Consider the following 14983-nt stretch of genomic DNA (forward strand, 5'->3'; position numbering starts at 1 on the left):
AACAATTTAATTTATTATGTAGGCCTATTATAACACAATTATACGTACCCCTCTACCAGATTCCCTCGAGAAAAATTCTGTTGCAATTTGTTCTAGGTCTTTTATTATTTTTACGCGACTATATAGACACCAAGGCATTTTGTACTGTGCTACAAAAGATAGTCCCATAGAACTATTTATAGACTGATACATAGTCAATTATACTTCATTCATTATAATAGATATGTTTGTGGTGGGGTTCAACCAACACCGTGTCCTTCACATGATCATCGGAAACATTATTGTTGGAGTTCACAGATATTGGTGAGTCATGTATATATCAGGTTTCACAGCCACCGCAAGTCTTGAAAAAAAAAAGTCACTTGTCATAGATAGGGTTATCACAATTAATCGGTTTAATCTCAGTTTCTAGCTTAAACCGATTCACATTTTGAAAAATCGGTAGTCGTTTCATCCAATTTACATTTATACAATTACATATAATGTTTGACTTTAACTGTCTGCTAAACACACTGCTGAATTGCTGGCAATATTGAAACTAGTCTTTTAAGACTTAATACAGAAATTCCCATTTACAGTGGTCTTCCCCTAGAGAGAGAGAGAGATAGAGAGAGATAGAGAGAGAGAGAGAGAGAAGGGGAGAGAGGGAGATAAATAATTCGCTTGCGCATAGGGGTCTTTAACAATGGGAGAAAACAGGAGGACATGGAGAAAACCCACGAGGATGGACAGGTGACCTTACTCCTTGTCACGTACAACCGGGGAATCGAAACCATCCCAGTTGACTCGGTGACAGACCTTAGGATACAGATACAGCGTGCAGGTGCTAACCAATCAGCCATCCAACCCTGCATGGCTTACTACGAAATGTGTAAAATGCAGCTTCTCTTGTTGTTTTTCGTCAATATGATTATCGCTATGTTTAAATAGTAATTGTAATCTATTACCAGTATTGGATTTTTAATTAGCTGTTAAAGCTGTAGGGGTAAGTCACAACACGGAAATGAAATGAAATGGAGTTTAACGTCTTACTGTTCTGCTCCTAACCTGGGCTAATGAAGACGGGCATACGCCATACAGTGTGCTATGAGGGAAATTTTGCCCGGACAGCGGCACTACGGCCTACTCTTATATCGAATTCCAACTGCCAAGGGATCTTTTACGTGCACGCCAATGTGTACACGGGACCTCGGTTTTTCGTCCCATCCGAACGACTAGACAGCTTTCCTTGCCAGCCCCTCGTCAGAACACGGAATGTCTTACTCAGCTCAACCACGTAACTAGATATCAAAACAAGTGACTTACATGTAGTAAAATGTTGTTTATTGCCAATTTAACCATCTCTTTAGCACAAACTCAAAGAAATGTACTAAAATAATATACAATCAGCTATTCAGTGTTCACGCATCATTTTATAACAAGCAATCGCAAGAGAAAAATCGTGTAATGCAGTATGACAATGACATTATTAGCCAATGAAAGAAACGTTTATTTTACATTATTATAGAATTTATACGGCATCCAATTAATCAGCACCGATTTGGCCAGCCGATTAACCGATTCAAGAATTTTGTAATTGTGATAACACTAGTCACAATGTCAAGAACAAATTCAGTATTTGTCAGCCACATTCGATCTGGTGTCTTTTACTTTGTCCATTACAGATTTGTCTTTTAGTTTATTAGATTTAATTAAAACAATTCTTTCCATTTTCATCTCCGTGTTATCAAACCAGTAAGCGATACATTCATAAGTGAACTGTCAAGCTCAAGATGTCACTGATCAACTTGTTCATCCAGACATATACCATAACTGAACCGTCAAGCCATCATGTCACTGATCAACTTGTTCATCCAGACATATACCATAACTGAATTGTTCAGCTCACAATATCACTGATCAACTTGTTTATCCAGACATACACCATCAACGAATCCATTAGAAAATTCTCAGATTATTTATCTTCTGTTTTTGGATCAGCTACAGCTTTAGCAGACCTAGCAAATTGCTATTTTAATGTTAAGGATCACAAAGTCAAAAGCCTATACACAAACCCAATGATAAGAAAATATATTTAAACTACTGAAATAAATATAACCAAACATATATAAAATAGTAAAAATTTTAAAAAATGAACTATTATAAATATGATATTTCCCGGTAAGAGTGGATCTCAGTGATAGTGTTAGAACTGGAAGATCTAGATAGTCTTGATATTATCCTAGAGATCTAATTAGCAACTGACTTAAACATACATTATGCAAGAGCTAAATCTGCCTAATGCAAGTCTTTCTTTAGGCCTGAAATGTTGTCTAAATTATTAATTAGACATTAATTAACTTATCCAGACCATCATCAACACTAGCCTGAGATATTTACTGGATTAGGATCCGATCTGCTGCTCAACGCTTCTTCATGATTAAATCCAAGAATGGATGAGCAAGACAATGTTTTTTATCATACCGACTTTAGTAATGATCACCGAGACTAGGCCTAAAGTTCAAAAGCTAAAAGAGTGGATCAATTTGACTGAAATTTTCAGCAAATTCCCTTTATATTACTTAGTTTTTAACTATTATAGTGAGAATTGCCAGCTCTTTTATCTAATCTTCCATAATGCCCCTTTAAAATATAATACCTGAATGATTGGTTTGGATACAATCACTGTGTATAATACCTGAATGATTGGTATGGATACAATCACTGTGTATAATACCTGAATGATTGGTATGGATAAAATCACTGTGTATAATACCTGAATGATTGGTATGGATACAATCACTATGTGTATTACACTGCAAAACACCACAACTCCAGAAAGGTATACTTGTGCCGTTTTAGTCAAAGTTTCTGTATTTAATGTTTAGTTTCAAACAATTTGATTAAAATACAGATATATACTTCATTTCATTTTTGTATACTTTCGATGGCCTACACTACATGAAAATCTGAGCAGTTGTAATGGGAGGTCTTGTCAGGGGCCATATGAGTGGCTTTTGACCCTATGACATCAGAGGGTTTTACCCACAGTTTCGTGCAGAGCACACCAAGTACTCACCTTAACAGACTGTTTCATCGGCTAATTCCTCACATCAACTAGAACACCTGTTATATAACAACTCTTCTAGATCCTAGTGTTGTGATGAGTTTCAAACTAAAATTTTGGGTTCCTACTGTCGTGTAGGCCTAGTTTAAAATGGTCTGTCTAGATCAGATAATGAGTGTCAGGATTACAACTGTTTACTTGTGTTTACATTCCCAAATGGTGTTGAATAATTAACAAAACTTCATAAGACGTATTCAAGTAAAGAAATAAAATGAAATGAAATGAAATGGGGGTTTAACGACCTACTGTTCTACTCCGACTGGGTTAATGAAGATGGGCATATGTCATACAGTGTGCTATAAGGAAAATTTTGCTCGGGCAGCGACACTATAGCCTACTGACAAGAGATCTTTTACGTGCACACCAATGTGTAAACAGAACCTCAGGTTTTTGTCCCATGCGAATGACTAGACAGCTGTTCTTGTCAGACTCTTTATCCTGCACCACTGACAAGGGGAAACTAAGCCGGAAAATCTCGATGAACTTTCTTGGCCAATGCAGGTATCGAACAAGCAACCCCCAGGCTAGCGAGCCAGTGTCTTACCCACTAAGCCACAGCTGCTTCCACGAAATAAACTAATGTATGAAATCTTGTTGAAACATTACACTGTTATAAACATAATAATTGTATCTATATTATCTATTTTATAAAAGGATACGACTAGCATTGGTTTATCGTTGAGAATAAAGGCATGTGTTTCATCAACAGCTGATATAGCCACATATTCTGATGGTAAAGTTACAAATGCTTGTCCTTTCATTCTTCCCTCCTTCATAACACGAACATCAAATCTATAAGCAAAATATAGAACATTTAAAACATCCTATAGATAATCGTAACATAAATATCAAAATTATAATCATAATATAGAACTTGTCTACTTCATAATATGAACATCAAATCTATAAGCAAAATATAGAACTTTTAAAACATCCTATTGATAATCGTAACACGAATATCAAAATTATAATCAAAATATAGAACATTTAAAACATCCTATAGATAATCGTAACACATGACTTGAGTTGTGTTAAAGAGTGTGTACATGACTTCAGTTGTGTTAGAGGAAACAGTGTGTACATGACTTGAGTTTTGTTAGAGGAAACAGTGTGTACAGGACTTGAGTTGTTTTAGAGTAAATAGTGTGTACATGACTTTAGTTGTGTTAGAGTAAAAAGTGTGTACATGACTTGAGTTGTGTTAAACAGTGTGTACATGACTTGAGTTGTGTTAAACAGTGTGTACATGACTTGAGTTTTGTTAGATTAAACAGTGTGTATATAAACTTACATATTGACTTGAGTTGAATTAGTCCAGTCTATGTATTTACCATATATGTACTTCAGATCCTAAACACATCCAAACAAATATATACAATATTATTCATACATTTACATCTATTAAATAATTTAAAGTATTATTATTAATTATTATAAACAAAATGGAACGAACCAAACAATTTGTTGGTTAAGTAGACTACAAGGGAGGTAACTACAGATCAAAAACAAAATGGTTAATTTCTCCTTCTCATTCACTTCACTTCAATGTCAAAGCCATGACTTTTGTTGGCCTTTTCTAACATTTTGGTGTTCTTAATCTTAACAACCGCTACTAGCAGAAAATGTCACAATCATCTAACATGTATAACTATTCTGAAGGGAACTGATCATCTTAGTTTTTTCTACAACAGATTAACCACATCTATTTTACCTTCTAATCATTCTGCCACATAATTAATGAAAATTTAACCAAAACCATATTAGAAAATTTAAATTCAAACACTACACTTTAATCCGGACAGAAAGGGGACATAATGAGAAAAAGAAAGGATTGCTATGGGAAATAATTACTAGTCTAATAAATCCAAAAATAAGGGCTTTGTATAGAAGATGGAAACACTGAGAGGGGTATGAACTAAAAACATTAACTATATACAGTGGATTTAAAAACAATGGCTACATACAGAGACATTGATAGGTGTATGAATGATTTAAATACCTTATCTGTTGTTTGCCTAGCCAGATTTTTGATATAAAGACGACAGCTCGGTTCTCCACGTTCATATTTTCTAAATACATTTATTTCTCTTCTTTCTAAAATAATGAAAAAAAAATCAAACATTTAGACATTGTTATTTTAAGGTGCTTGATTGAGCTTAAAAATATCGCTGCCCATAAACCAGGCCCCAAGTTCACAAAGCATTCTCAGATTTCAGTTAAGAATTTACTCAAAATTGTTCACCTTATTTTAGATATTATACAGCCCTTTATAAAACTTTTGTTGTTTTATTGTATCAAATTCTTCAATAAGAAACTATGTGCAAAGTATTTTTTTTGTTTCCGGATCAAAGATATTTCTCATATACAGTAACCGAAAGTTGAGTAAATTCTTAACTTATGTCTGAGAATGCTTTGTGAACTTGGGGCCAGGTCATTTTGGGACTAACATGGTTCAATTATATTTCAATAAGTTGCTTGCCCATAGGGGTCTTAAACAGTGTGAGGAAACCATTCAGTCACCCAACCCCACCCCCGAACTGTTTTGGACTGATATTTATTTCAGATTTTATACTTTTGTATTATTGTAGTTTGGTAAGGGATTAAAAAAAATCTGTCTAATAACAATCAGAGACATTAATACATATTATCATTTAGAGAGAGAGAGAGAGAGAGAGAGAGAAATGAGGTTTAAACGTCCAATCGACACAAATTAGGCCATTTCGGGACTAACATATGGTTTAATTTTATTTCAATAATTCACTTGCGCGTAGAGGTCTTTAGCAGTGGGAGGAAACTGGAGGACCCAGAGAAAACCCACATACAACCGGGGATTCGACTCAATGACAGGCCTTATGATACAGCTCGCACGCGCTAACCATTCGGCCATCCAACCCCCCTTTTCATTTAGAAGGTAAAAAACCAACCTTCTCTAGATATTCTTCCTCTCTTCAATTCCTCACTGGATATAAATTCACTACAATTATCATCATCATTATCATTATCTTCACGTGTAACAGGCTGGAAAAACAAATATCATTGTCAGGCTTTTAGAAAGTGCGAGAGACAGAGAGGTAAATCTAGGTAATTTCGGGACTAACATATGGTTCAATATTTTGCAATAATTTGCTGGTGCGTAGAGGGTCTTTAGCAGTGGGAGGAAACCTGAAGTGCAGGATGACAACCACATGCATAAAAACAACCCAATAGGATCACAGAGGACAACGGGAAAACATGGAGAATCATTAAGTCAAGTGAATGGATGAGGGGACTGGTTGTAAGAGTCTATGGAACTGTCTTGTCCTGAATATATAATGACACTAGTTTCACTTTATTTATGATTAGTACATTTAAACACATGGTCATCATCACCCCCTGGTAAATGTGGTCTAAATGGGTCTCCTGGTAGGAATGGTAAAAATATGGTCTAAATCAGTGTTCTAGTAGACATGTATAATAAGACTGGTAGACATGTTCAGCCAGGACTGGTAAGTGTAATCTTAGTAAATGGGTGTTTTGGATTACACTTTAAATGATTTGGACTTGTAAATGTGGTCGAAATGTGTGTCATAGTAGACATGTATAGCCAGGACTGGTCAATGAGGTCTAAATTGGTTTCCTGGTAGACATGTACAGCCAGGACTGGTAAAAATAGTCTAATTAGGAGCCTTGGTATACATGTTAATGGGTCAAAAGGATGTCCTGGTATTGATATAATATGTGTGTAAAAGATAAGCTCCCAATTTGTGGATACACTGGTTACAAGTTTACCTTAGCAACAGGTTCAATAATTCCAAATCCTTCTACAATTTGTTCTTTTCTTGTTTCTTTATCTAAAAATATAAATATAATAAGTGGTACAACAAAGTTAGACAGGCGACCTTACTCATTGTCATGTACAACCAGGGAATCGAAACCACGCTAGTTAACTCAATGACAGACCTTATGATACCACGTGCACGCACTAACCATTCAGCTATCCTACCTCCGTTTTGTAGACGAGGCAAGTACTCACGTTTCCGTGGAGACACGTGTCAATATAAAAATCAATTAAAATTATTGGATGAACATGAAGACTTAACACAAATATCTAGAAGTGAAAAAGTTATCCATGTTTTCTAACGGATATCCACAGAAATTTTGTTTTCAATTAACTGACATAGAGTTTGACTTATTTGCCTAAAAGGAAAAATGTGGTTATTACCATAATGCAACCTATGTGGCCCATCAAAAAATTATGTGTAGATTATAGGTGATGCCACCTTGTTTTGACCATATCTCATTCATATTGTCTGCAGATTATCAATTTATCAGATCTTGGTACAGAATGAATGAAATTGAAACATTTCCAGCCCATCAAAAGATGCTGCCTTGCTTTGACCATATACATTTTATAGCGTCCACCTATTGTTAACAAGTTCAATTCATAATATCTTTGTAAATATTGAACAGAACTTGACCATTTTAGGACTGACATTGTTATTCAACAATTCAAGAATTTTTAAAGTTTTGACATTACTCACCAACTGATGCCTTAGTACGATCATCGACAGTTTCAGCTATAACAGACGGAAAATTTAATTGTATTTTGACATTGTTATTCAACAATTCAAGAATTTTTAAAGTTTTGACATTACTCACCAACTGATGCCTTAGTACGATCATCGACAGTTTCAGCTATAACAGACGGTAAATTTAATTGTATTTTACGTTGAGCTGTTGCTTGATCATCCATCTCAAAAACTTTACTAGGTTCAACAGGTGCTGTTGCTAGAGTTGGGAAATCATCGATTAACTTCATTCGTTTTTTAGGTCTGTCTTTCCTCTCCTTCAATTGTCTTTTCTTTTTCTTAGCAGCTCTGATGAAAAGATTAATATGATCAAAAATATGACAAGAAAGATTGACAGCTATGGAGTAAGAGTTTTTGGGTCAATTTTAGACATTTTGTTTACTTCTGTTTGTATTTACATAAGGTCTTCCACTTTGCTTGCTGATAAATTTTAATGTAATTTGTTTGCCTGAGATAAGCAAGATAAGTTCTGAAAGAATGTGACAATTTTTACCATCATCCACATTTTTTTTTTTTTTTGGAAGTATTTTAATACATAAAAACAAAAATATTTACTAAATATTTCATATTTTGTGGTTAAAATCTAAGTTTATGGCATGTAAATTGACCTATAGGTAAGTTATACAGCTAGTCGATTTCTCTGCCAATCAGTCATGACTGGCCATTATGACTATAACAAAAGCTCTGTATCGGAGAATTCTTAAACAGATGTTTTATTATAGCACTGTTTCACTTTGAGAAATTTTAACTTCCCAAAGCTAAACAAAGTATATTGATAGCCTGGGTAACAGAGGCTACCTTACACTGAAGTCAGAAATTCATCAATAGGCCTACTATTAGTTATGTGTTTAAAGTGTGCCTCCAACTAGGGAAATATCACAGACAAGTCAGTAGATCTGAAATTATATTTGTTTTAATTCCTGTAAAGGTTGGTAACTCACTTGACTGTAATTTCTGTATCACTCTCTATTTCTGATTCACTGCTACTCTCTTTAATTTCACCTGATGGCTGCAAATATACAAATAAACATATTATTATAAACATATCATAATACACAAATAAACATATTATAATACACAAATAAACATATTATCATGCACATATAAACATATTATAACACACATATAATAAACATATTATAATACATATTATCATGCACATATAAACATATTATAATACACATATAAACATACTATAATACACATATAAACATATTATTATAAACATATTATAATACACATATAAACATATTATAATACACATATAAACATATTATAATACACTAATAAACATATTATAATACACATATAAACATATTATTATAAACATATTATAATACACATATAAACATATTATTATAAACATATTATAATACACATATAAACATGTTATAATACACACGTAAAAATAAATTATAGGTGTCAAATGTAAAAATAAATTTTAGTGGATATAAGATAGTAACTTACAACAGGTGGTGTTGGTGTAGGTTGAGCAAATGGTGCTGGTAAATTCATCTTATTCATTAGATGTAAAACCTGTAAATAATACACAACTATTATATTATACCAGCTGGTCATCAAATCTATTAAACAACAAACAACTATTATAACGACTGGTCATCATATCTATTAAACAACACATAACTATTATATTATAACGGCTGGCCATCAAATCTATTAAACAACATCTGGCCATCAGATTTCTACACTTGATTTGATATTTGTTGTTTATTTCTTGCAATGTCTTGTCGGTTTTGCTTTGTGTGTAGTGCGGTCCTCCTGCACATACAATTAGAGTGTAAGCCTGAGTGGGGTGCAGAGGTTTGGTTAAGTCAAGGTATTCCCCTAAGACCCAAGTATGGGGTTTAGTGAGAAATGTGAGTACTGCGAGAGAGTAGGACATTTCAAACAAAATAACCCTTTTATTCAAAATAAGTCAGGTAGCTTGCACAACTTTGTCAGGCTACAGGGTAAACCTGTAGAAACTTTATCAATCTAGGCAGGCTAGAGTGTAAGCCTATAGAAACTTTATCAGACGACAGGGTCAGCCTATAGTAACTTTACCAGACTACAGGGTAAACCTCTAGAAACAACTTTACCAGACTACACGGTAAACCTCTAGAAACAACTTTATCAGACTACAGGGTAAACCCTCTAGAAACAACTTTATCAGACTATAGGGTAAACCTATAGAAACAACTCTATCAAGCTAGGCAGGCTAAAGAGTAGGCTTATAGAAACTTTATCAAGCTAGGCAGACTAGAGTGTAAGCCTATAGAAAACTTATCAAGCTAGGCAGGTCAGATTGTAGACCTACACTACAGCAAGTTTATCAAGCTAGGCAGACTTTATCAGAAATGTTTGAGTTTTTACCTGCGTGTAGAATTTTGGACAAGCCGCTAAAGCATTAGCTATATTAGTTAGTATGGTAACAGTGGGTGATGGGTACACATATCTAAAACGTGGATTTCTAGGGTAATTAAACCTTAAAAAGAAAAAATAATATTAGGTGGTACTGAGTGTTCTAGATAAGAGAATAAGATCAACAAATACAATCCGTATTCTTCGATAAATTCATACTCAGACATCATGAATGTGAAAGGGTTAAAATAGAAAGAGAGATACTCCCCATTTATAACTGGATAACACTTACAGGTTGTGACCTATCTGCATACAAATCACTAAAAAATCAACAAGGGTGGAAAATGTGAAGATATTTCCTTTACTACTTTATGGTTTTTCCCAGAATTAAGTTACATATTGACTTCTTATGGAAGAAAACAAATGGTGTATGTATTCATTCTATAAACTACCATACTTCATTTTGACGGTTCACTACGTTTAAAGGTCAAGAATGAGACATTCTATAATATATTGATACAGCATGAGGACGTTAGTAAGCAGAAATAATGCTGTCAATGACTGAGAGATAGAGAGAGAAATGGGGTTTATTGTCCACTCAAAACAAACTAGGTCATTTTGGGACTAACACACAGTACAATCATATTTCAACAATTTGCTTGCATGGAGGGGTCTTTAACAATGGGAGGAAACTGTAGGACCGAGAGAAAACCCACAAGGTTGGGCAGGCGACCCTACTCCTTGTCACGTACAATCAGGGAATCAAAACCACACCAGTTGACTCAATGACATAACATCCAACCCCAACCCCCTGTCAATGATTGTAGGTGTAACCATAGATCAGAAAGTACCATATGTTAGCCTCAAAACGACTCTTGCAATGTCAAAGATTCTCGATAATATAGATTTACACCTTTTAAAATACAAACCCCCATTTTGTATGAATCTCATCTTGTGGTGGAGTAAACTGAATTGATTTTTCTTCAACTTTATCCTTTTTATCCTCCTTCTTGGTTTTCTTTCTTTAAAAAAACGACGAACAGCAACATATTTAAACATACATTATGTAAGAGCTAAATCTGCCTATTGCAGGTCTTTAGGCCTGAAATGTTATATAAACTATTAATTAGAGTAGACATTTATTAAAGATACATTATGTAAGATTTAGATAAAGAGTTAGCCATTCTTGCTATATTAGTTCGAAAATAGATAATGTAAAATGAATAATTTGAAAATTTCATACAAATTACTCTATTGCGAGTGAAGATATTACCCTTTGAAGGTTTGACAAGACGTGTGCAATAATTTCAACAACTGTACTGGTTGTTCGAAGATAAGTCTCGCTCCTCCATTTTTTTTTTTAGCTTAAATCAAAATATGGCTGAACTGTTCTAATCTATTTAATATCGGAGAAATCATTTCAGGCCTAAAGAAAGACCTGCAATAGGCAGATTTAGCTCTTGCATAATGTATGTTTAACAAAACAAGACCAAAATCAACTCTTGATGGCATCAGATACTCGAGACTTTAACTAGATTAGAATGGTTTGCCATTTAAAAATTTAATTTATAAATGGAAAAGCCAGGATAAATCTCGAATATACCAGTGTGCTGATTACCACAATGCACACATCTAGTCAAAACTATACAAACAGTGATAACTTGGCTCAGAATGAAGTAATTTGAATGAAATTTTCAATATTTTCATTTCACATTATCTATTTCTGAGCTATTATATAGTAAGAATGATCAGCTCTTTATCTAAATCTTACATAATGTATCTTTAACAATCCAACAGTAAGGATGATATTTCTCCCCTTAATCTAAATTATTTCCTCATTTATCTTTTTGGAGAGAATTTTATATGTTTGTGAGCAATTAAAAGATTTGAGAGCTCAATATATTCCCAGAAATTACTTGCGCATCCAAAATAACTTACACAACTTCTCAAGTTTATGTCACTGTTTTAATGCCAAGGATATTATATCTAATGTAAAGTATATCAATAAGGCCAAGTATAAAATAGGTGATCAGGTTTAAGTAATCAAAGCACTATGAATGTATTTTCAATTAGTTCTGAATTGTACATCCTTGAAAATTGTCTTCAAATTTGTTCATCTACCACCATCTTTTTACCATCATCCAAGTGATCATTGTATATTTGTACCTTTGGGTCTGTGACCTCCAATACTGAATAAACTATATATATATATGAAATGAATATATAATGAAATGGGGTTTAACATCCTACTTTTCGTCACTGACTGGACTAATGAAGACAAGATTTCTTCAAAAGGCAGAGAACAATTAAAGATATATTCATCCTAAAAATACATGTACTTAACTAATATAAAAACCAAATGGAGATTATATCAAAATTATGACATGCTTTTGTGCACCAATTGGACTAGCTAATTAAGAAATGAAATGAAATGAAATGGGGTTTAACGTCCTACTGTTCTGCTCCTATACTGGGCTAATGAAGACGGGCATACGCCATACAGTGTGCTATGAGGAAAATTTTGCCTGGGCAGCGGCACTATCGCCTACTCTTATATCGAATTCCAACTGCCAGGGGATCTTTCACGTGCATTCCAATATATACACGGGATCTCGGTTTTTCGTCTCATCCGAATGACTAGACAGCTGCCCTTGTCAGGCCCTCCGTCCTGCATCACTGACAAGGGGAAACCACGCCGGAATAGCACAAATGATGCAGTGTGATATAATGGTATTTTACTGTGACAGTGTTGTGTCTGTCTAGTTCACATTGAATTCCAAATGTCAAAGGTTCTTTTACGTATACGCCAACACATACACTGGTGGACCATGGTTTTTCATCCCATCCGAAGGACTAGACAGTATTATCTTGTACTATACAATGGAGGGATTATTTAGCGTATCCAAATAGCCCAGTGATAATACTTCTTTCGGTTGTAAATATATTTTTGCATTGATCTTACTCTATATTAAGTGATGGCGGATGTAGTTTAGTTTCAGGTGTAGTTTTAGCGTATTCCACCACAAGTCTACTCCCCAATATCTCCAACTGATGTAATCTGTTCAGTGCCTGAAATAATATAATAGGTTATAAGGCCATATACATGTATATACAGAAATGGGGTTTAACATCCACTCGACACAAACTAGGGCATTTCGGAATTAACATATGGTTCTATTTTATTTCAATAATTTGCTTGCGCATAGGGGTCTTTAGCAGTGGGGGGAAACTGGAGGACCCAGAGAAAATCCACGAGGTTAGACAGGCGACCCTACCGCTTGTCACGTACAATCAGAGAAATCGAAACCACGCCAGTTGACTCAATGACAGACCTTATGAGTCAGCGCGCATATGCTAACCATTCGGCAAAACAAACCTGCATTGGACCGAGAAAGTTCATCCAGATTTTCCGGTGAGGTTCCCCCTTGTCAATGGTACAGAACAAAGGGCCTGGCAAGGAACCACTTATAGTCTTCGTACAGTACGATAAACACATTGGCCTGCACGTAAATGATCCCTTGGCAGTTGGAATTTGATATAAGAGTAATAAGAGTAGGCCGTAGTGCTGCTGTCCAGGCAAAATTCCCCTCATAGCACTCTGTATGGCACATGCCCGTCTTCATTAGCCCGATCAGGAGCAGAACATTTCTGATACAACTGCATCCCTTTAAAAGATCTGCATGACCTGATTATATTTCTAAATTAAAGGGACTATTCCGATTTGAACAGGGTCTGAAAAATAAAGTCCGAGTACTTATGCAATTTAAGCGCCAAAATATAGAGGAATGGTGTATTGACCTTGTCTCAAAATTGCAGCTTAAAATATTAAGTCGTTTGGACGTGAACGTCAAAACTGCTTATCCAGACACGTAACCCTTTTAAGATTTCGGGTCATTTTTTTCGTTGGGTAACCCGATAATCATTTCGCGTTCCTTTAGAGGTCTATACAGTGAATGACCCATGTGCTGTACTTGATAACGAAAGGTAAATTTCACCTACACATTATTTGTATAAAATAAAAGCATGGTTTTATCCAGACACCGCATAAATACAGCTTGGGACACCAGTCTGCATTTCCAGATGAAGACTGCCGAGTTTAAGCTGTTTGAAAACCTATCACATATATTGAGTTAGTTGCTTGGCCCTAAGGTAGATGATTTTAAGGGATTTTAACACAAAATTAAGCAGTTTTATTCGCTAAAATATTATCGGGATTGGCCCTTTAAATCAGTCTCATTAATTAGAGAACATTACAGGGTATCATTAGAATAAAATATTTTATTTACCTTTGAACAAGTATCAGAATACATGTAATATTATATTATTTACCTTTGAACAAGTATCAGGGTCATCAAAAGTAGCAAATGCTGCTTCTTTCTGTAAAAAATCAAAACATGAAATTTAAAGGAGCTAAATCGCTAATATTGGGACCTAGAAATTGACACAAATGGGTCGCAACGCATATAATAATGTAATATGAATGTATATAAACTGATTTACTTTCAATCGTTTCCGTTTTTACTCTAATTTCAAATCAGTTATGTTTGGCGAAATATGCCAGAGGTCTCAATTGAATACCGTAGCAATCTCTATCGCCTGGTTATTCCAGTCTACACCGATAGTATTTATTGCGCTGCGCATGCTCTCCAGATAAGAATATGGGGTCATCATTTGACATGACCTGTGGAATATGTCTAGCCTCGTTTTTCGAGTCCCTTGTTACAAATTGCGCTGAAATGTATCAATGGTGAAATGTTTATTTTGTCTTAAATATTGGATATCAAAAGCCTGTCTTTCCCCGGTAAGATTACAACATCAATGTTGATTTAAACTGACAAATAATTTGTGTTTTCAATGTTGAGGATTTTGAGTGATATTGAGTTAGAGACTTAGCTACTTAATGGAGATATCAGTAAATAGATTAAGAACAGATTCATTCTTTGCCATG

The 14983-nt window shown here is 34.6% G+C and overlaps 1 protein-coding gene across 1 annotated transcript; it reads right to left on the bottom strand.

The window, feature by feature from the left end:
• Positions 1 to 1306: 1306 nt before the first annotated feature.
• LOC126825678 (RNA-binding region-containing protein 3) lies at positions 1307 to 14345 on the bottom strand. Its single transcript, XM_056101789.1, has 13 exons — positions 14322 to 14345; positions 12998 to 13104; positions 10965 to 11057; positions 10048 to 10159; positions 9142 to 9210; positions 8616 to 8683; positions 7745 to 7962; positions 6875 to 6936; positions 6031 to 6124; positions 5106 to 5200; positions 4398 to 4456; positions 3766 to 3898; positions 1307 to 2008 (listed from the first exon to the last, which is right to left on the bottom strand). Exons 1-13 carry the CDS (start codon positions 14343 to 14345, stop codon positions 1955 to 1957), a joined length of 1188 nt encoding a protein of 395 aa, XP_055957764.1. The 3' UTR covers positions 1307 to 1954.
• Positions 14346 to 14983: the final 638 nt, after the last annotated feature.

The sequence above is a fragment of the Patella vulgata genome, chromosome 6, assembly GCF_932274485.2.
Source record: "Patella vulgata chromosome 6, xgPatVulg1.2, whole genome shotgun sequence".
Lineage (NCBI taxonomy): Eukaryota > Metazoa > Mollusca > Gastropoda > Patellidae > Patella > Patella vulgata.

Bases quoted from the DNA above. Each gene is read 5' to 3' on its own strand.
- LOC126825678 (XM_056101789.1), bottom strand. From the start codon at position 14,345: ATGTATTCTGATACTTGTTCAAAG. The intron at 13,105-14,321 runs GTAAATAAAATA...ATATTATTTCAG, and splicing joins ATTCTGATACTTGTTCAAAG to GCACTGAACAGATTACATCA. The intron at 3,899-4,397 runs GTAAGTTTATAT...TTTTGCTTATAG, and splicing joins AATTCAACTCAAGTCAATAT to ATTTGATGTTCGTGTTATGA.